Here is a 22,435-nt window from a genome sequence, read left to right on the forward strand (position 1 = left end):
AGGAAATGTTATTTATAGACAAAAAATTCTCGGGGGGAAAAAGTTAGCAAAACTTGTTACATGTAAGAAAGCTGCACATGGAAGACACCCAGATTGATAGGCGCATGCAGGCAATACGGTTCTTCATGATGATTTGCAACTGAGCACGTGCAAAAAAGTTCACAAAGCCACCAGAGTACAGTACGTAGATTTGTTACTCGCGATCGGGGAAGGCGAAATCAGGAATCGCGCGTCAAAGTAATCGGCGTTCCTGAACAGTGAATGGGAGGCGGCCTGACGTGAGAACAAAAATAAAAAGTCTCCTAGGTGCGTAATGAGGCTCATTGCATTGCTCCGAGATCATCAGTCGTCATCAGTCTGGGGATACACACGCACGGGTGCAAACGATCCGTCCACACGCCTCACTCCGCGGCACATTTATTAGGCCTGGTGAAGTGATAAAGTGGAAGTTGATAACACAGCAGCCAATCAGCTCCAACTGACATTTTTCAAACCCACCCTGTAACTTGACAGATGAAAGCTGACTGGCTGGTGCATTATCACCGGCCACTTGATCACTTCAACAATCTTAATAAATCAGCATCCAGTCCCTGGGTTGACAATGTCTAGGTGGACAGTGACTAGGTGGACTGGACAGTGACTAGGTTGATACATACAAACGGTGTTACTCTCACAACACGGATCTGCAGCGCCACCACTAGAAATGTTGTGGCCCGGGACTGACCTACAGTCCTGTCCCCCAGTGGCACAGCGCCATACCTCTGGCCGGCTGACCCCCCCGCGCGCGACCTGCCTCTCCCGACCCCGTCCACATTACTTACCATCACCCATGGCGTGCATTATCCTCCGGCTTCTTCGGTGTCCACAGTCAGGTCCGGCGTGCACACTTCACAGTGCAGCCTGCAAAGCGCCAAGCCACTCTGTGTCCTAGGCTAGGCTCGGCGCTCTGCAGGCTGCACTGTGTATTGTGCGTGCCTGGCCCTCGGTTCGGAGGCTGGGTGCGGGGGTCTGTGGGCAGCTGCCCGGGCCCCTCCAGAGGCCGGGGCCTGGGACAGCTGTACCCAGGGTACCCCCCTGTCGGCGGCCCTGCGGATCTGTCCCAATGCATTCGCGCAGTAGATGCCCAGCTGCTGCCCAGAAACACCCATTTCATGGAAATTAAAATCCACACAGATCACATCCATGAACGTATACATGGCGATTACCATTCTCGCAGAAGAGTTTAGCAGTGCTCCTCACAGTGACCGTAGGGGGAGACGTTCGGTGAGAGTCTCTGTACAGTATTATTACCAAGCAGATACAAGACCTAGGAACGACACTAGGCTACAAGATCCCTTTTATGATATTACCACTCAGCTCGTAATGCAGAACCCGACGGGTAATGGCCTCAGGAAAGTGACGGAGCAGCAAGCTATTTATCAAGCTTTGAAAATGATTATTGTTAAAAACAGTTCCCCGGTAACAGGAGAGCAGACGCTGAGTGGGTTCTGGAGCGACAGCTAAATCTCCATGAACAGCTGTGTTGTACTTTCATCAGAATTGTTTATTTTGTATCTTAAGGTTTGCGGCACCTAAGCCTGCTCTTATGGAATTTCCTGAATTTTGGGGGGGGGGTTCTCCCAGACCCCCCCCCCCTCTCTCTTCCCTAAGCCTGTCCATTCCCTTGTATCAACTGTAGAATTGCATAACATATGTAGATTCATGCTGCAATACATAATAATTAGGCAATACGAAGGGATTATCCCGACTCTTACAGCATTGGGGAACCCTCGTCTAGAAGTCCCACTATGGCTGTAAACCAGGCCTTCACTTGCAAATCATCCCTGCCCTGTACATTGCAGCTGCTAGGGTAGCATGTGCGTACTGAGGGCTTGAATCAGAAAGAACACTGTTTAACGAGCGACCCTGAATCAGGCCCTGAATGTGGAAATCTCATTTTTAGCAATTGCACTGAGAACCATACATAAAGACTCTTTATTCTGTGGTCTATACAATACACGTGCCATCTCACTGTCACCATAATTTGTGGCTTATTGCATACTTTCCTACTCTCCCAAAATGGCCGGGAGGCTCCTGATAATTGGGTGGCACTCCTGGCCAACTGGAAAAGTGGGCAAGTCTCCCGCAACTTATTTGCATCCCCAATGTTCTCCTACGCATAGAACCATGAACGCCTCCAGACAGAAAAAGATCATTGTAGCCTCACCCCTGCTTTGCAATACTGATTATGTGGGCATTGCGGAGCTAGCTGATATGGACCACCCCGTTTTGCAGAGCCCCACCCCTTGGTGAGCCAACTTGGCTGCTCCCTCCCACAAGGACCAGCCAGAAAGGCAGCAAGATTGTTTCCTTTGCATATCCGCACCAGTAGGTCAGGATTACCTGGTGATTATCTTACTGCTCCCACCAGCCTTACTGGGCCTTGCGTTCGCATCCATCTGCACATGACATCTTGAATTGATGCTAGGCTTATGTCCTACAGGACTTGCCAGGCTTGCTGGACGGAGGAGGTTTCTGTCCCCGACTCTTGCCCTTATTGTTTCCTGCTTCTCTGCGATAAGAGACAAATCAGGAGCAGCTGTAGACACACACTATGGATCTGATTCAGGATCGCTCGCTAAGCAGCATTCTTTCTATGCTTAGCAAGTGGCTAAAGCCCGTCCGGCACCCCACCAAACTCCTACCCACGTCACCAGCGCCGAGAACACAACCCCTCGCATGCAGACGAAGGGAAGAGAAATCATCGAATGATCTAAAAATGAAATAAAAGTCAGTGGCTATCCGTCGAAAAATGGGGGGGGGGGCGAAAACATCATGTGACATCATCCACCCCCCCCCCCCAAGTAGGGAAAGTGGAATACCCAGCGTTTTCATAGGGATGCCCATAAAACGCTGCCCGTTCCCCTCCAGCTGCCCCCTACCCGCCCCTCTCCCTCCCCGACCCATGCAAACACCTCAACTAGCATGAAAGCGTTCACACAGGGGGTATGCACAGGCACAAATACGACCCCTTCTGAGCCGAGCAGAATCATCCCCTATGTACAGTATCCTAGTTGAATCATCCACCCCTCAGGCAAGGACACTGATACCCAGCTTGAGTTCAACTTAGCTTTCAAATAGCTTCTTCTCCCAAAGTGCGATCTATGAGGCAGAACCCAATTTCCATTCAGGGGTCCCCACATGACCCCCATCGCCAAGCCACAGATCCGATACAACATGCAATCGCAATGCACCATCTGCACTGTCCTGATGGACAGGAGCTGGACAGGTTTTCAGACATTACTTTCTGAGATGAATCCTAGCAAATAAAAATCCCAGATAGATGTGCAATCAGGTTACAGACTGCATCATTCATGGTAATTGGAAGTGACTGAAGCTGGTACTTACCACATGGAAAGAATAATCTGTTATGATGTTGATACTGCAGCTACAAATGCATAATGCAGGACCAGGCGCATTAATAATTCATGGATGCTTAAAATGTTCTCCTAACGCCTGCCACACTATATATTTTTGTTTGTGTTTAGCGTACATCCTGTTTTATACCTTGGACAAAAACCTCCAGATTGATGACTGGGTGATGGAAACCATCAGCGGTGATAGATTGACTCACGAGATTCTCGACCTCAACCTCGATACGGCTTATTATTTCAGAATTCAAGCTCGCAATGCCAAAGGCTTGGGACCCCTATCAGATCCAATTCCTTTCAGGACGCCAAAAGGTGAGAATTCATTTTATTCACCTTTTTTTTTTTTCTTTTCTTTTTTTTTTGCTATTTAAAATTCACCACGGGAGAGGCGCAGCGAGCTGAACTGTCATAGCGGATAAACTTTCTGAGCGCGGAACAGGTTTAAAATGTGCGGATTGTCCCCAATCTTCTCCCTGGTATAATGTTGTTGTCCTATTTTTTTTGTATTCAAAAATAGATAGCGTCACACTGGGGATCACACATTATACATTGAAATGAATGGCCTGCATCCTCAGGCATTTTGTTACATTGGCGCTGTGGTGCAAAACACGTCTACTCCATCTGTGTAACAGACCGGAAGTTGGGAACAGAATAGTAAAGTTTCTGCCAATCGCTGTCAGCCGTTCTGTGAAAAGCAGAAGCGATGGGCGTGTTTAATCATCCGTGCATTTTCATTGGTGCTTTATTAGGAAGTGATACAGTACAGTATCTCTGGTATTATTTACTGATTACCAGTTATTTATATAGCGCACACATATTCCGCAGCGCAGTACAGAGAATTTTGAACATTCACATCAGTCCCTGCCCCGGTGGAGCTTACAATCTATATTCCCTACCACATGTACAAGCACACATTCATTCGAGGGTTCAATTTGTTGAGAAACCGGAGCACCCGGAGGAAACTCATGCAAGCATGTGGAGAAAATACAAACTCCACACAGTTAGGGCCATGGTGGGAATGGAACCCATGACCTCAGTGCTGTGAGCCAGTAATGCTAACCATTACACCGTCCGTGCTGCCCCGCGGTAACATCAGTATATATCTTTATTTCACTCCAGTTCAGAGTAACTGTTGTTTATCCATATTGTATTGCTATATGTTATGTGATATTTGTGAGTAGCACAGTTGCGCAGTGGCTAGCATTGCCACTTCACATTGATGGGTTCGATTCCAAGCAGGAATTTTGTATGTGAGGGTTTATATGTGTTTGCGTAGGCTTACACCCGGAGCTCTGGTTTCCTCCACCCAGGGCCGGTATAAGGCTTTTCGGCACCATAGGCAAAACTTTAACCCACTACCTCCACCCTCACGATGCCACAGATACCCACTTTCCAGCCCCTCAAGTGAGAGTGTGGAGGTGGCAATCTTACAAGTTCCAAAGCCGCCACTTGCATTTGGGGTAAACAAAGATGTCTTCCTTACAGTCATCCTTCATTATGTGACAGGCAGACTTTGTGGTTCCCCTCTCAGATCCTGGCACCCTAGGCAGCTGCCTAGTGGTAGAGCCAGCCCAGCCTCCACCTTCCAAAGGCAGCTAACTCAAATGTTTTTGTGGCAGGGAAATCGATTATTAGCTCCACAAAACAGGTGTGTAGATATTCTCTATAAGTGATACATCCGGCTTGTTGGCAATGAGCTTGCCGACATTCATTATGATAACACCAGAATGCCGACACCATGATGTCAGCTAAAGTGCTTATTAAAACATGACTGTAATTAATAATGTTGACAGTTGATCTGTCGGTTGGCGTAAAATGTTGTGGGTCGCAATTCACACTTGCTGACATATCACAGGTCAACTCAAAATGACATTAATTACATATAACCAATAAGCTTTAGGATTATAGCATTGTTCTAGAATGGCAGAAATCATTTAGACTTTCGCTGTTGTATAGAAACAAAAATTAAGAAGCTGACATTTTATTATGCTTTAAATTTTTTACAGATACAGTATGTTCTCTCTTCTTATTTATACCCAAGACTATAATAAAACTAATTCAATGACCTACTGCAAAATAAAAGTGAGGATGGGGCTTAGTAACGACGTGACGGAATTGTCTAGGTTCGCTGTACCCAGCCCCAGGATGTTAATCTGTAATGTAATTCCCCATACGCCATGTAATCTTTTATTAGCGTCAATCACGGTTGGCGAGACCCGTCACCACATCTAAGGTGGCGAGACTGTGTGAAGTCTTACGCATTTATTTATTCACTTTATATATCTTTTTTTTTTTACATTTATGCTAATTTCTGGGTGTTTTTTTTTTGCCCCCTTTTATTTCTGAATTTCGTATGTTTGCATCGGAGACTCCATAAGGCAAGAAAATGCCCCAAAGACCCTTCCCTTGAACTAACCACCCCCCTGTGTTCATCTGTAGTTTACATTGTACATTAAAAAAAAAACAGCATACTTGGATATGCCCTTTCATTTAACCCGCGGAGAGATCGAAATGATTAAACTTCTAAATTATGCATTTAATTAAGTTTGCCGATGCATTGTAACTTTGTAAGCAACAACCAGATGTTTATTTTAAAGGTCCGCGTGGTATATAAAATTCTTCCAGATTTTTAAATAAGGCAACCTTGAATCAACATATTGTTGCAATTTTATTTAAGATGTGAAATGGAAATATACAATTATATATATATTTTTACTACATTTAGATAATTCTCAGTGCTCACCTTTTGCCCTACACTATACTATGTAACCCTAAATTGTGCCTCCATATATCTATTAATGATATATGGAGTATGGTTTATTGTAAAAGATGAGGCAACGTGGTTAAGTCTTGAAGTATTTCAAAATAAAACATTTGCTTTAAAGCATATATATAGTAGATCCGGTGCCTTCCAAATGAGAGGTGTATCTTACACCTCACTGTGTAATAGCAGATTGGGGGCGGCGGCACTCAGAAATAATCACAGGACATCGGGCGGTGGCAAGAAACCGACGTTTCAAGGTCCGTAGTCCTTTTTATCAAGGTGCTGGTTCTCACCTGACATTGGGCTAGATTCTCTAAGCTTCAAAAGTGATAAAATGGAGAGTGATAAACAGCCATCCAATCAGCTCCTACCTGTCATGTCACAGACTGTGTTTGAAAAATGTCAGACACGAGCTGATTGGCTGGCTGTTTATCACTCTCCATGTTATCACTTTTGAAGCTTAGAGAATCTGGCCCATTGCCTAACACGTAGTCCCTCGTTAGGGTTACCCTAGCAGTTCTCCTCTTTCTATATTAAACATTACAGCACACACCGGCAACATAACCAATCGAGGATGTGATGATTGTGACAGAGCTAATTGTTCGAATAACGTAATGTCTGCAATAGGCATGGAGTGGGTTAAACATCCAAGACTGTTGTGTGACCTAGGGAAGCATGTGACTCGGTGGTCCAATAAGGACTTAGGGAAGAGCAGTGTTAGCTGGGATATCAGGGCAGGAAAGGGAGGAGTATTTCTCTCTTTCCTGAAAGTTTTCTGGTGAGTGGATCTGTGCCCCTGAGCTCCCCAGTTAGTGTATAACTGTATTCAGTTGAGTGCTGATACATTGCTTTGCTGCCTCAGTAGTGCTTTCCCTGACTATTACCATGCCATGCATACCTCCCAATTTCTGAAGATTGCAAATAGGGACTCTCACAGCGCCCGCAAGGGGCATGGCCTATGCTAATTAGGTCGCGATGTATGCTAATTAGGTCTCGGCATATGCTAATTAGGCCGCGGTATATGCTAATTAGGTCGCGGTATATGCTAATTAGGCCGCGGTATATGCTAATTAGGTCGCGGTATATGCTAATTAGGTCGCGGTATATGCTAATTAGGTCGCGGCATATGCTAATTAGCCGCGATTAGGCCCCCACCCCTCTGCAATGCTGAGTAGATGCTGTGCGAAGTCAAGGAGGCCTGAACAGATGCTGTGGCATCATCCCTGTCTCTGGTCCCCGTTCACGGATGGGCTTGTGGTAGACGCCCGGCTGCAGGTGAAGCCTTGGAGGCTCCTGCGCTGCGGCCTGCTTCCGGCCCCAGGCCCCGGGGCGGCTAGAGCCAAGGGGTGGGACGCCGTGGGGCAGCAAGGCCTGGTGTTGTAGGTGAGCGCTACAGTAGCTGCGAACATTAGGGGTCGGGCAGCGTGGGCCAGGTTAGTGCGGGCAGCATTTACATGCCCTCATCGGCCAACTGTGAGGCGCTGCCACCTAGGGGACATACTACTGCACGGGCTTCTGGGGGGTGGAGTCAGGGGAATTGGCAGGCTTCCACCGGTGGGGTGCTCTGGATCCAAGGCAGGGTCTGGGGGTGCAACCACGGCTAGAGTCTCCACTACCTCCTTTGACCCCTCTCTGCTGTCCGCAGCAGTGTCCTCCGTTGCTGGGGCTCTGGTGCCCATTGTGAATACTCTGCCCCGGGAGACGGTGGGGTCCCAAACAGTTAGAGGATTGGTCTCAGGGGGCACAAAGGAGGCCCATTCCAGGGTGCTCAGAATTCTTGCAGGCTTTCAGGGATATGGGGTCAGCTGTTGCCATGATGGAGAGGGAGACACTCTGAGGTGATGGTTCTGCACAGAGCCGCATACGTGACCGAGGCCTACAGTCCTCGGGGTCCCCCCCCCCCCTTTTTGCATGTTCCCACAGATGTTGAGGCACAGCTGGACTACAGCGAAGAGGATTCGTTCACTGCTGGCGAAGTCGGGGAGGACGATGCAGATGATGACACATGGGCTGCTCAGCCTGAATCTTCAGACGTCAAGTCCCCACGGATTTTCGGGCAGTGGAGTCGGCTATGGAAGCGGGCATGGATAGTGATGCTGATGTTGGTACATGTGCGGCGCGGCCTGGATTTTCAGGTGAGGGGGCTGCGCCTGTGTCGGGCGGCTTATCTGGCATTTCTCACTCGTCCCTCCCCCCCATGGGGTTGACATTGGTTGGGCGCTGCGAATGCACAGCAGTCCTTCAGGTATCGAGGCATTAAGTGAGAGCCGTAGGGGGTAAATTTAGAAGGATGACTTTATGTACTTGTTCAGCCTAACCGACGAGTCCAAGTAAGCCTCCCAGGCTCTGTGTTCCTATGTCTCAATTAGATCAGCCTCAACCCCTAGATCAGTGGTTCCCAAACTATGGGCCTAGGCTCCCTGGGGTGCCTCAGGATACTGGCAGGGGTGCCTCGGGTTCAAACTATTCAAACTATTTACGTTCAATTATTTCTGGACAAAACCAGTGCTGGTGGCTGCCAATCATAAAATGTGTACAATCGGAAGCAAATCCTGCCCTTTACCACATAACTGACCCTAAGAGAAATATATCAACAGAATCTACTTGATTTGATATATTTTTGGGGCCTGGGGGTGCCTTGGAAAAATTCTGATACTCTAGGGTGTCGCAATTAGAAAAAGATTGGGAACCCCTGCCCCAGATACAGCGTTCCTAATAAAGTAGTTCAGCTCAGGGACGATCCTTCTCCAGGGCATTTCTCCAGAAGGGTGTGATTATTACTGCAGAATAAATAGATTACATAACATGGCGGTGGAAACGCAGTACCAGCGAATGAGTTATTTAGGAGCATCAGCCTCTAAAGCTTGGATTAGCTGTATTCTAAGGTACAAGACCTGTCATTTGCTTTGCAATGCTAAAATTACGATGAGTGAGGGAAAGGTGACATGATTGGCGGTAGAACACATCAGGTAAGCGCATGGGCAACGCTGTGTTCTCGCACAGTAATATTCCCTTCTAAAAATTTCCAGCGCTCCAGGCTATGCTACGGACGCATATCTGGATTAGGGGTCGTTCAAATCAAAATATTTGCTTCTCGAATGTGTGACGAGCAGCAAAATAAAAAAAAAAAAAGGCAAAATCTCTAGCATTGCAGTAATAATCATTATTTTCGATAATAATATTCCACAATAATACTTCTAAAATGTATTGGATGCCAAGAACGAAATGAGTTTTGGTGGGCATACGTGTCCAGGTGAATTAAAATATAGACTTTAAGTTCAAGGCAGCAATCTATGGGTGCATAGATCCCCTGTAACACACTACGTAGTATGGGAACAATGTACATCACCACTACCAATTAAATAGCAGCATTGCCATGAATAAATAAATCAGGATTATAACACCTTTAGCCTGTTATTCACTAGCCTTAGCGAACGGATCTGCTGTGTAGAGGCGAGGAATACTTCATCGTCAAGTGTTGCTGATGGGGTGTTCCATTTCTCATGCATAATTTAAGGGGTTACACACCTTTACACTGGGGCGTTGAAGTGTCCCCATGTCAGGGCTGTATCTCTCACTACCTTTAGGAATTGCTTTTTGTTGGCCCTGCTTATTCTGAACGCTGCGCTAGGCTCCTGGGTGGTTTCCGTTCGCTATTCGGACATTTTGGTGTGCTAATTGCTGAGGTTGGAATGGAGGAGCGGTTACTTACCTGTCCTTTCTGGGAATCCAGATTGCCGCTGTGTATGACCTCTGTTACCTGAAGTCATTTGTACCCATGGGTCACTTGTCTGCCACTCACTAATAAGGGCCGCTGCGGGCGTGGCCAGATCCCATCATCTGGTTCGCTTGTCTACCATAATTGGGCAGGATGGTATCCAGCTGGCTCTAGTAGTTGTCAATGCAGGGCTGCAGCCATCTACCCAGTAGGCCAGGTCTTCTTGGTTGCGTGGGCTAGGGGCAGCTCGCCCTGCAATGTTTTCACTTCCCAATTCTATTTAGGGAACGTATGTTCCGGGCGTTGGGTTGGCTGATCTGCGCAGTCAGGTTGGCGGGGGTTGGGGTTAATGTTGTCTATTCTAGGAGATGTTTAGTGCCGGGAACTTCAGGGTGGTACTGGCGCATTACCTAATGGTTATTTTCTTTTTTCTTTTGATTTTTCTAAAAAATGCCCTCCCCTCCCCACCACCCCATCACCTTTTGCTTGCTGCTGGTTTAGGGTTGCGCAGACACTGCTTACGATACGCTATTGTCCGGGAGGAGTCTATCCTTGCTGTTTTGCTACAGCTGCATGGTGCCCCTCGGGTGCCTTATCTGGTAGTGCTTTCTAGGACCCGCGCTGCGTTTTTTGCTGGCATAAGATATCCGACTAGTCCCCGGGGTTCGGGGGTTTAAGATTAGGCGGCCGAGATGGATCTGACGGCTGGTGGCGGAAGTGTGTCCTTGGTTCCTGTGGTGCCCTAGGTCATCCTCCCAGTGGCCTTGGCAAACATTTATACACTGGTCAGGCTTTCCTTTGCAGGCTCTGGCTCCTGCAGTTTGGTGGCTCTCTGATGACCTGATGTCAGTTTGCTGGGTCGAGGTGGCGTTGTCCAGCGAGTTTCCATTGGGAATTTGGAATCCATTCCCACTGCCTTGGGGCTGCCACATCGGCTATAGCCGCTCAATTGGCCTTGTCGAGCTTTTAATCGCTAGGAAGATGGCGCTCCGCAATTTAAATAGTACATTAGGCCTCAACTACTGCGCTGTAGGTCCTTGCGCTTTGTATGTATGTGTTTGATTGAGGTCATTTGTTTATTCCCCCATCCTTGTCCATCCTACTCGGGGATTAGCTACGCTCTGCTGTTGGGCCAGCGTCCGGAGTTTTCTCGCTTTTTGCCTGAACTGACGGACTGAATTTGATCACTCTGATTCGGCTATAGTCTCAATTAAGAGTCCCTCAGCAGGTCCAGTCGTTTTTTCTCCGGCCGAGTACTCCCGTTTTTTCCTTATACCCTTCCATTACCTTGCCCTCCCCCTGTTTGTCTCTTTCCATCTTTGTTTCCTGGTATGGCTTCAATTGGTATTGGAGCATGTCTTAAGCACCTAAAATTGTGCTTCAACAGAACAAATTTATTTTCTTTTTGGCAGATCCTCCTATTATACTTAGGTCAACCCTTTAATATAAATACTACTAGTCTCCTCTTATAGCTTCTCCTTTAGAGGTATGAAGGATAGGCTCAGAGTGTGCATAGTTGAACATTCATTTGTGTATTGGGCAGCCGGCTGGGCCTCATCTGGGGGTAGGCCGGTTGCGAATTCTCTGTTAGTCTGGTGGCTTGAGTTTAGAAGCGTTCCTTGAGGTGAACGTCAGTGTCTGAGGTCTTTGGTACTTCAGCTGGAGGCAACAATTTGGGAAAATGTCCCGATTGAAGCTGTCGGCCTTGATCTTGAGTGATCTTGCAGCCATTAATACAGCTTGGTTTTTCTGCACCTTGGTTGGTCTCCAATTGTTTCCCCGACTCCGTTTTGAGAGATGTTAGAAATGGTAAGGCTTCAAATGAGGCTCGGAAGCAGCTATATCGGCGGTGGCACAGTGGGTTCTAGCTGCCAGAGGTGCTGTTGACCCACAGGAGAGGATTAGGTTTTGGTGCCATCAGGTCTTCCTGCATAACGGGGTGCATTTGGTTAGGGATGGTTCATTAATTTTGGAGGATCTATCTCTGGTTGTAGCTCAGTGCGTTAGGTTGGTGGCCGGGCGGGGATTCTGGGCTCAGAGTCCCCGCTTTGGCGGGAAAGAACGGCAGGTGAATAGAATTAGTTCTTATTCAAATGATGATGCTACGTATATGTTTGCTTTTCGGTGCGCTCGCCTCTCATTGGCTTAGGCCTTCGCTCGATCTCCCGCTCGGGGGGCAGCGAACCCATCAGATGGGTGGGTAGTCAATGCAGTAGGTCGAGCGGATACCGCTTGTTAGGGTAGGCTTGATTACGTATGCAGATTGTGTGGGTGGAGCTTAGTTAATTAGCCGTTCTTTCTGGGCCACCATTAATTATTAATAAATTAATCTAGCTTAAAAGTGCTAAAATAAATCAGCTAACAAATTCTGCCAAACCTAAGTCTCCGAGTCTTTATTTCAGGTTTAGTTTGTAAGTTTTGAAATGTGATGTATATACATGCTAGAGGTCACACACATCAGATGCTAGGATGTTTAGAATAACGTAATGTCTGCAATAGGCATGGAGTGGGTTAAACATCCAAGACTGTTGTGTGACCTAGGGAAGCATGTGACTCGGTGGTCCAATAAGGACTTAGGGAAGAGCAGTGTTAGCTGGGATATCAGGGCAGGAAAGGGAGGAGTATTTCTCTCTTTCCTGAAAGTTTTCCCGCCCTCCCTCCCTTCTGTTATTATGGTTGGGTGGGTGTTAATCGCGTTGGCTGATAGGCGGGAAAGAACGGCAGGTGAATAGAATTAGTTCTTATTCAAATGATGATGCTACGTATATGTTTGCTTTTCGGTGCGCTCGCCTCTCATTGGCTTAGGCCTTCGCTCGATCTCCCGCTCGGGGGGCAGCGAACCCATCAGATGGGTGGGTAGTCAATGCAGTAGGTCGTGCGGATACCGCTTGTTAGGGTAGGCTTGATTACGTATGCAGATTGTGTGGGTGGAGCTTAGTTAATTAGCCGTTCTTTCTGGGCCACCATTAATTATTAATAAATTAATCTAGCTTAAAAGTGCTAAAATAAATCAGCTAACAAATTCTGCCAAACCTAAGTCTCCGAGTCTTTATTTCAGGTTTAGTTTGTAAGTTTTGAAATGTGATGTATATACATGCTAGAGGTCACACACATCAGATGCTAGGATGTTTATACTATATACTGTAGGATGAAAGCGCAGGTAAATCCCGACATTACCATTGCTACAGAGAGATTGTCTTCACCGAAATGTATTGCATTGCATTTTAGATCTGTTTTACTTCTCACAACGCAGCCATGGCAGCTTGACGGACATACGAACCTGCATTTCTAATTTTACAGCGCCACCTAATGACTGATATCGGTAACATGCGTCGCCTCGTGTCAGCATGCAGAAATTGGCTTTGGGTTCTTTCCAGTAAATGTTTGTTAGTAATATATATAAAATAGTTACAGTCCGGGGAGAAGGCGTATCGCAGAGCTGCACACAGTAATGCTGCCGTTTACTTTCTGCTGTTTCTATATTTGATCTATCAGTATGCATCTGATTACTGATAATGGTGGTATGGAGCCAGATCCACTCAAGGATGGAATCACCTAATCAAACCAGATGCTGTTGAACCTAATTGTCAGTAATTGCAGATGTTCTGATTTCTGTGAAGTCCGTCTTCTCAGCAGACCCTGTTTTTTATATGCTGCAATACTTTGGCCTGCGCTGCTCTGTTGTACGTACAGTACTTCGGACTGTGCTTTCACGCCATAAGCTTCCCTGCGATTGTCCTATCCCACTATATGCAGGACTTCGTAGAGATCCAACAACAGTCTCTGTAAGCTTTGTAATTTTGGGGAGCTTTCTTGAGAGTGTAGATCGTCCTCCTAGATCCAAAAAAAGCGTGCTGCCCAGGGGTTTGGTTATGCCACCCTGTCGAGCTCGCACAATGGCATGCCATAATATAGGGGGGCCGGCTGAAATAACTTGATTCCCCAACCATACCCCAACATTTCCCACCTGGGCTTCCCAGGGCCGTCTTAACAGGAAGGGCCCCTGGGCAACCTAGTTCACTGGACCCCCCCCCCCAAATTAGTTTGCCCAGGAGCCCACAGTCACCTCCCCAACCCTCACCTCTCTGGTCCGTGCGGCAGCCAGTCAGCTTCCGGCGTAATGTCCCTTACACATAATTCCCCTCGTAGTGCCCTTTAAACATTGCCCATATTACTGCCCCTTACAGAATTCCCATACTGATTCCATATAAGAGGAGAGACCTCATTGCCATGTCCCTCTATCCCCACCACAAACACCCTGTCCCCCAACATACACCCCATAACCCTCTATCCCCACCACAAACACCCTGTTCCACCCACAGACCCCCTATAAAGCTTTACTCACATATACACCCTAGTCCCCCTGTTTGTGCCACATTCACTCCCTATTCCTCTACACCACTCCCAATTACACACCCTACTCTTTCACTGTCCCCAACATACCCATACCATCCAACACCAGGGTGGTGAGTCTGGACCTCTTTTAGGTTTGTTATACTGGAGCTCGAGCATGGTCCCCCTTCTGATGGCTACAACTTACCAGCACATTGGGAGCCGGGTGGGCGGGATGATGATGTTAGCTGCGGCGGCTGTGATGGCTGTCACGAGAGGGGAGCAGTGCCGTGGATCGCCCCTGCGCGCGACATCTGACAGTGGGGACCCCCCAGCTGTCCGCTGCCCAGGCGCTCCCAGTCCCCGCTGTAACAGTGCACTAGTGTGTGCTGCTGCGCCTGCTATTTAAGATTCACATATCCCGCTGGACCGCGCTAGCCAATAGGCGCTCGCGGTCCAGCAGCCACCAGTTGATTGGCTGCTGGACCGCAAGCGCCTATTGGCTGGCGGTCCAGAGGGAGACGTGAATTTTAAATAGCATCACGTCTCCTGCACACAGCGAGCCGCGGTGGGAGCTAGCGGGGGAGATGGAGCGGGCGAGCTGGCGGTGCTGGGACGGCTCCGGCGCCAGGATAGCTTCCATCGAGTCCCGGACCCTGGCCACCATCTTTCCCATTGGGCTGGGCCAGGGGCCCCTAGGTCCTAGGGCCCCCGGGCAACTGCCCATCGTGCCCAATGGGAAAGACGGCACTGGGGCTCCCCCCTTCTTGCAAAACATAGGCAATAATCAGTGAAAAGCTGATTTGTTCATTAGCTCTAGGACCTTGATGGCTAACCTTGACACTCCAGCTTTTGTTGAAGTAGACATCCCAGCATGCTCTGCATCAGATTTAACATGGCCAAATAGCAAAACTGAAGCAGAGCATGCTGGGATGTGTAGTTTAACAACAGCTGGAGTGTCAAGGTTAGCCATCAAGGCTCTATGACATGGGTCCTCAAACTGCGGCCCTCCAGATGTTGTGAAACTACAAATCCCAGCATGCCATGCCACAGTTTTAACACTCCCTTATACATACCTCCCAACAGTCCCGATTTTATCAGGACAGTCCCGATTGTCAGGGCCTTTCCCGCTGTCCCACCCGCGGGCGGCAGTGTCCCGCGGTGTGGGGGGGCTGTTGGGAGTCCCCCATGCCCCCAGCCCCCCCGCAGCCAGGGGGCTGGGGGCATGGCTAGAGGCTCACAGAGCCTCTGGGTCATGCCCCCATAGCGGCAAAATGGGGGCGTGGCCTCGCGGGAGATTCGCGAGTATAGGCCACGCCCCCAAATTAGGCCACGCCTCGAAAATTTCGACGCACCTCCGGCGCGCAGCAGCAGCGTCCCGACTGCTAAGCTGCAAAAGTTGGGAGGTATGCCTTATAGCAAAACGGTGGCAAGGCATGCTGGTATTTGTAGTTTCACAACATCTGGAGGGCCGCAGTTTGAGGACCCATGCTCTAGGAGATCATCTCAGAATGTCAATGGAACTGAGATAGTTGGGGTAATATTTTTATTTGGACTCATGGTAACCAGTGCAGCTTTAATTCATTCATAATAATCCCTATCTGAGAGAAGACAGGGCTAGATGTATGTATCAAGCTTCAAAAAAAGTGGAGAGTGATAAACAGTCAGCCAATCAGCTCCTAACTGTCATGCTACAGACTGGGTTTGAAAAATGACAGGTGGGAGCTGATTGGCTAGTTGTTAATCAGTCAGTAGCAGTTTGTCTGTCTATGGTACTGTACAGTATCTGCAGGTGTGGGCCTCATTTATGTCAGGTGCCTGCAGCCTGCAACAACTTTATTGACAAACACGTTGTATTTGATCAGTGCCATTTTGTACCGTATCACAAAGATCTCTGTAAAATGGTACCTCAGATGGGTAAAGGCCGGGATACATAGCGGTATATAAATAACAAAAACAAAATATGCTGTAAATGCATAGTACAAATAAGCACACATAAACAGATCTAAAAACATAACATTAAATACAGCACATACTGTATAGAAGTTAGAAGAACACATTTACAAGACTACACTGATACAATTCATTGATTTAAAGGAGATGTTTTCCCATCCTCTTCCTCATTACATGGACATAGACTTTAGGCCCCGCGGTGTTGCTGAATTTGAATCGTGTAACATTGTTAGTGGTGGAGATGAAAGCCCTTTATTCCTGTCATCCCGTGATCCCACAACCTCAGAATTCTAGATTCCTGTGTACGTACAGTACAGAGAGCTTTAGGTGTAACGTCCTCCCAATGCACAGGTTCCCAAACTCGGTCCTCAGGACCCCACACAGTGCATGTTTTGCAGGTCTCCTCACAGAATCACAAGTGAAGTAATTAGCTCCACCTGTGGATCTTTTAAAATGTGTCAGTGAGTAATGAGTGCACCTGTGCAACTGCAGGGTGTCCTGGAAAACGTGAACCATGTGGGCTCCTGAGGACCGAGATTGAGAACCACTGCTCTAATGTATACGTTATTTCCTTTATAGTGCAGGCACATACAGAGCACCCAGTAGTAATAATGTGATGTCCGGTCTATGGCCGTTATATTTGATCGCCTCGCTCGGGCAAGTATTCGTACGCAGAGTGTTTCCCAGCTCACTGTGCATGCATAACGGTATCACTCGCAAATCGCATGTGCTGGTTTGGCCAACTGTGTTCGCTTGTGGCCTTCAGAGTAGAAATGGGCCAGCGAATGAACTCATTTAGAGTAGGCATTATGTGGGCGTATTGATGGGCGCGGCCACAAAACTGGGCGGCAACCGGGGGGCGTGTACAAAAATGGTGACTACAATTGCGGGGCGGCGGCTTCACTCCACTGTGCAAGCACTCGGACTGATCGAGATCAAAAACACTTGGTCTGTAAAAGTGAGTCTCACACCTCGCAGCCCAGCCGCTTCCCGGCCCGCATTCGCACAGGCGATCAACACGCACAATTGATAAACTACATGCACCTGCACCCAATGCACACCCATGCAGCATACAAGTGTCTCTTAATCAATTGGCTAACTACATGGCAGCCACACGGGAAGCACACTTTTAAACTTTAACCATTTGCAGGTCTCTGCATGGATTCAATATTAAATCCCGGCGGTCGGGTTCCCGGCGTTCAAAATCCCGACCGCCGAAATCCCGACAAGGGGGGGACGTGGATCGCCCCCCCTTGTGGGCTCGCTGCGCTCACCACGCAGCGGGCCCGGTGCCTCGCTACACTCGGCACACTAATTTATTCTCCCTCCGGAGGGATAAAGTGTCGGGATTTCGGCGGTCGGGATTCCGGCGTCGGGATTTTGAACGCCGGGATCCCGACCGCTGGGATTTACACTGCATCCCCTCTGCATTCATATCTCATATATGTATACATATTTTTTTACACCCAATTGCACCACCATTCTTAACTATTACTGTATGTGCCATTTGTAAATCGCCAGTCACTCGGCCGTATGTTGGATGTCGGAGCTGACAGGCCGAGCTCTGCCACTCCCCTTTGCCTTAAGCTGTGAACGACCGAGTTTAGCTGTCTTTATGGGCGTGCCTTCGCTGCCCGTGTCCATGTACGGTCCGTACGCTAGGCTACGTGCAAATACGTGGCCGAACAAATCAACCGGCAAAAGGGCCTATGGGGGTTATTCTAGTCCATTCTTTCTGACAAAATCCTTCTTAGATGGACAAAACCATGTGCACTGCGGGTGGGGCAGATGTAACTTGTGCAGAGAGAATTAGATTTGGGTGGGGTTTTTCTTCAAAGTGAGATCTATATTGAAGTGTAAAATCATGCAGTCAGTATTTTCCCTGCACAGAAACAAAATAACTCACCCAAATCTAATTCTCTCTGCACATGTTACATCTGCCCCCCCTGCAGTGCACATGGTTTTGTCCATCTAAGAAGGATTTTGTCAGAAAGAATGAACTAGAATAAACCCCTATGTGCTTTGCAGGTGGGGCAGATCAGATGTAACTTGTGCAGAGAAAATTAGATTTGGGTGGGGTTTTACTTCAAAGTGAGATCTATATTGCAGGGTAAAAATAAAGCAGCCAGTATTTTCCCTGCACAGAGACAAATTAACTCACCCAAATCTAAATCTCTTTGCACAAGTTACATCTGCCCCACCTGCAGTGCACATCGTTTTGTCCATATAAAAGGAATTTGCCAGAAAGAGTGAACCAGAATAACCCACTATGTGCAGAATCCTTATTTCTCTCTGCTGAGTGTAATGGTCTCTATAAAATATACTGTAAACTGGGTGTGCTATATTAGGTGGACGGGGTCTAGGTCCAGCCCAAAAGGGTAACAGTAATAAAAGGTTGACACATAGAGAAGGCTGACACACAAAAATGTCGATGTGGGTTTTTCACTTTTTTGGCATTGATGTCGACATCCCAGCATGTGGATCCCCAATGACTGTTCCGCGTTGGAACACATATAGCAAATAATTATATAGTGTTCCATGTTTAAATTGTATCATTTTTGTGTAATACTGTGCTGTAAATTGTCCAAGTGGACGGTATGGCTAAACGTTCATTACAACTTGAGGTAGCTCATATTCAGGCTGATTATAGAGAATAGGGGGGGGGGGGGGGGTGTCTGATCTATGTAAATGTCGTACAGGAAAACAGGCTGTAACCATTGGCGAATCCAGTGGTGGGGAAGCAGCGTAGCTGAAAAATTCAGCGTTTGTGGTTTCTTCGCTATTTGAATTTTGGATAGCGCTGCAGCCCCACCTCTGGAGCTGCCACTGGCTGTAACCCATGGCAACATTAACTGCACAGAGTCTGGTAGGCTGCTGAGCGAGTGTGTGTGTGTGTGTGTATATATATATATATTTATATTTATAATTTGAGGTTATGTATTGGCTACTTTCCTTGACAATATCACGCCATCCCTCCTCGGCTAATTGGCGGATCCCTGAGATGACATTTTGACGTACCGCAAATAAATTGAATGTTTCATGGACACTTGTCGACTGTAAAGACTGTAAAACGCATCGTCTCGTCCTGTCTAATGCTCTTTAAGGCTGACTCTTGATACATAAACCCTGCTAACGAAACCGCTGATTTGATATGTCAACCATCTCATAAAGAGCTGTCATAATGTAACGATAATGTCTCTCTTTCTCTTTGTAGTGGAACACCCTGACAAAATGGCTAACGACCAAGGTACAGTGCCCTCATTCTGTCAACTTTTCTTCCAGAAATCAATGTTGCGCTCCGGGAGTAATGTCAGTAGTCACAGCGCGTTTTTTTGCCTTTCACCTGGACTGCACACCTGACGAGGCAGACACCAACGTGCTAATTAATCTCGTTAATGAAGTTCTGCAAGGCTGGGGCTGCTGTTGCCTTTGATGGGAGTGATGTAAATTTTCTTGAGAGGAAATTGTTTTGTCTCTTTTTCTGAAGGACCAATTAAAATGTCAAGCTTCTTTGTATGAAATAAATTTTTGTCTCTCTCCCCGTGCTTCTGAATAATTCACATTAAGTATAATTAAGCTCAGCACAATTTCCAGGCTGCTGTTGCTTTTTTTCCCGATTGGCTATAGAATAAATTTGCAGATTTTCATTTGGAATCCTTGTAAATCAGTCTTCTCTCCTAGACAGTGTTTGGGAGTTTAAGACAAATACGGGTTTACGGTTGGGGGTTTTCTTGTCGGAGAATTATAGTTTATCTCTTTCTAAAGTATAGTATTATTATCTAGTTTAAATGGGTTGGAGAAAACGGTGATATTTTGAAGGATATCTGTCATCCTTATTTACTGAAACGTCTTGTCATGTCGGCAGTGAACTGTTTATAAGGAAGGGAAGGCAAGGGATGGCAAAGCGGGTAGTGTCAAGACTGGATGTGGTCTGGGAGAAGTGGTGGAACACTCATTTCTCCTCCTACCTACCTTAGGTGGAGCCAGTGCTAGGATTTTTAACACACCCAGCACAGTAGCACAATGTCATCTACATTACATTGCATGTAGTGAGCCTGATTCGTATTACACCACACAGTAGTGCCGCTTATTCATGTTATGACCCACAGTAGTGCCCTAAGTTACACTGCACAGTAGTACCCCTTATACAAGTTATACCACACAATTCTCCAATTCCCAAAGCATTAGTGCCTCTTATACATATAATGTCCACACAATTAGTGCCCCTTACAGTTATATTGCCTAAAGTAGCAGTGCCGCTTACACACATAATGCCCAGAGTAGTGCCAATTATACACATCTCTGTCTCACTAGCTTTTCCATGACCTGTGTCTATCCAGCATGTTCCCTGCCTCGCTGTGTCCCTCCAACTCACTCTCACCCTGTCTTCAGCATGCACGGCGCCTGCTCCTCTTAGTGGCTCTTCTTCTCTTCAGCAGCGGTGATGGTATGACATCACATACGCCATGCCAGAAAAGGAAGCCGCTGGGACTGGCTTTTCTGTTGGAATCACCATGCAGGGTGGTGGTGGAAGTAGAACTAGTTCCTCCCTACCATTATAGGTGGTGGAACTCTGTCCCACCCCCTTCCCTCCCACTTTAACCCCTGGTTAGCATTAGTGTTAACTCTGTCCCTTCTGACTGAACTGCTTTGGAATTCCCTCGGTACAATCCAGTTGTGTGTCCTACTTAGGAGGACAGCATGCCCCTATTTGGAGTTTGCACATTCTTCCTTTATTTGCAATTGGTTTACTCCAGGTGCGAATGATAATTATTTAAATACGCCACCTTCCTCCATATTTACAGAGCTCAAGGCAGCCATCTTGGTTGCACACCGTTTGCTGATGTCACATGATGTCAGCGGACCTCCCCTTTTCGCCCATCTCCGTCGGAAATAAAAGACAGTTCAGACTGACTTTCATTTATGAACAGGAAAACAATCATTCATAAGCGTACACCTCCCCTAGCATACAGATGCGGGGATTCGCATGGTGGGGGGGCGGGCTTTCGCTTGTGCAGCGGATGATGTTTACCTCTTCGCTAGGCTGCGCAAATATATGCAGCCAGCAAACAGGTCTGAATCAGGCCCTTAGTGCCAGTGGCACTCTATGCAAATTAGCCTTGGGAGAAGTTAACTAAAGGTGGCCACTGCCGGTGTAATAGCGGAAGCCACGTAAAAAAGTTATCCAAAAAGTTTCCAAGCAAATCACAGTTTCAAAAGCACAAATGTGATTTTACATGGAAGCGACAGGTCAATTTCATAAAGTAGCAATCAGCGCCCTAGGTGGCTTTAAGAAATCTGCCTCATTCATGACCCCCCCCCCCCCCCCCCATGCTGCGGTGCGGAGCAATCAGGATGTATGTGTTATGGAATTTGACACAAATACAAGCAGATACTTTAAAAGGTTTTGCGCCGGGCCTCGCTAGAGTATGGCTCCTAACAAATCGTACCGGTGATTCGGCATTCTCATATATCTGTAATAGGACATGGCATTGGCCTTATTTCATCTGACAGATAAACCCAGGCTCGGGCACATAAAGTGGATGAGATGGGCTGTCACAATCTCACTTGATAAAAGACAATTTTCATACAGCCAAGGAAATGTCAGACGCAAGCCATCAAGTGGGATGGTCAGATGAGATGTGAAATGTATCTGTGTCCTGTCTGTCATGTGCTACATGATACTCTGGTCTATCAAACGAGAGCAGGTCTGTCATAGAGATGAGGGGGGGGGGGGGGGAGCGGAAGCGAAGTCAGTTTCTGCCGGTGAATTTAATTAACATAGACAGCGATATACTTTTTTCTCCGGCAACCTCTGTTCTATGGATTGGCAATTTCCAGATCACACGGCCCAGGATTAGCATGATACATACTTATATACTTTTTCTCAAGGCGCCACATCAATCTTGCTGCCGTCATTAAATATCGTATCATAATATGAATAAATTCTGTACATGCAGTGGGAATTCTCTACTTATTCCGCCAAGCTGATAATAATGACTTTGTCTTGTGTCTGGGCAGTCTCCGTGGCTGGTGTCACATGACCTGGTTTTATTTTCAGCAGAGGAATTAAGTTTTTTTGATATCTCAGAGCAATTTTTCCACTAGTAGAAAAATACCTGGAAAAACTCTGCGTATTAACTAAGCGGTTTGCGAGCGGTGTGATTGCTGTTGTATCTAGGGACAAGTGGGGATATTGGGGGATATTCTGGTTCACTCGCAAAAGGCAAATTCACTCGCTAATGGACAAAACCATGA

General features: G+C 47.2%; 1 protein-coding gene across 1 annotated transcript in view; it reads left to right on the forward strand.

Annotated features, from left to right (window-relative positions):
- The window catches only part of DCC (DCC netrin 1 receptor), a 611,994-nt gene that overhangs the window by 547,914 nt on the left and 41,645 nt on the right, over positions 1–22,435 (forward strand). Inside the window, exons 20-21 of the mRNA XM_083151819.1 lie at positions 3,528–3,722; positions 19,392–19,535. Of these exons, the coding sequence (XP_083007945.1) occupies positions 3,528–3,722; positions 19,392–19,535 (339 nt within the window). The remainder of the gene's footprint in view (positions 1–3,527; positions 3,723–19,391; positions 19,536–22,435) is intronic.

This window comes from Crinia signifera, chromosome 1 (assembly GCF_055691185.1).
Source record: "Crinia signifera chromosome 1, ASM5569118v1, whole genome shotgun sequence".
Lineage (NCBI taxonomy): Eukaryota > Metazoa > Chordata > Amphibia > Anura > Myobatrachidae > Crinia > Crinia signifera.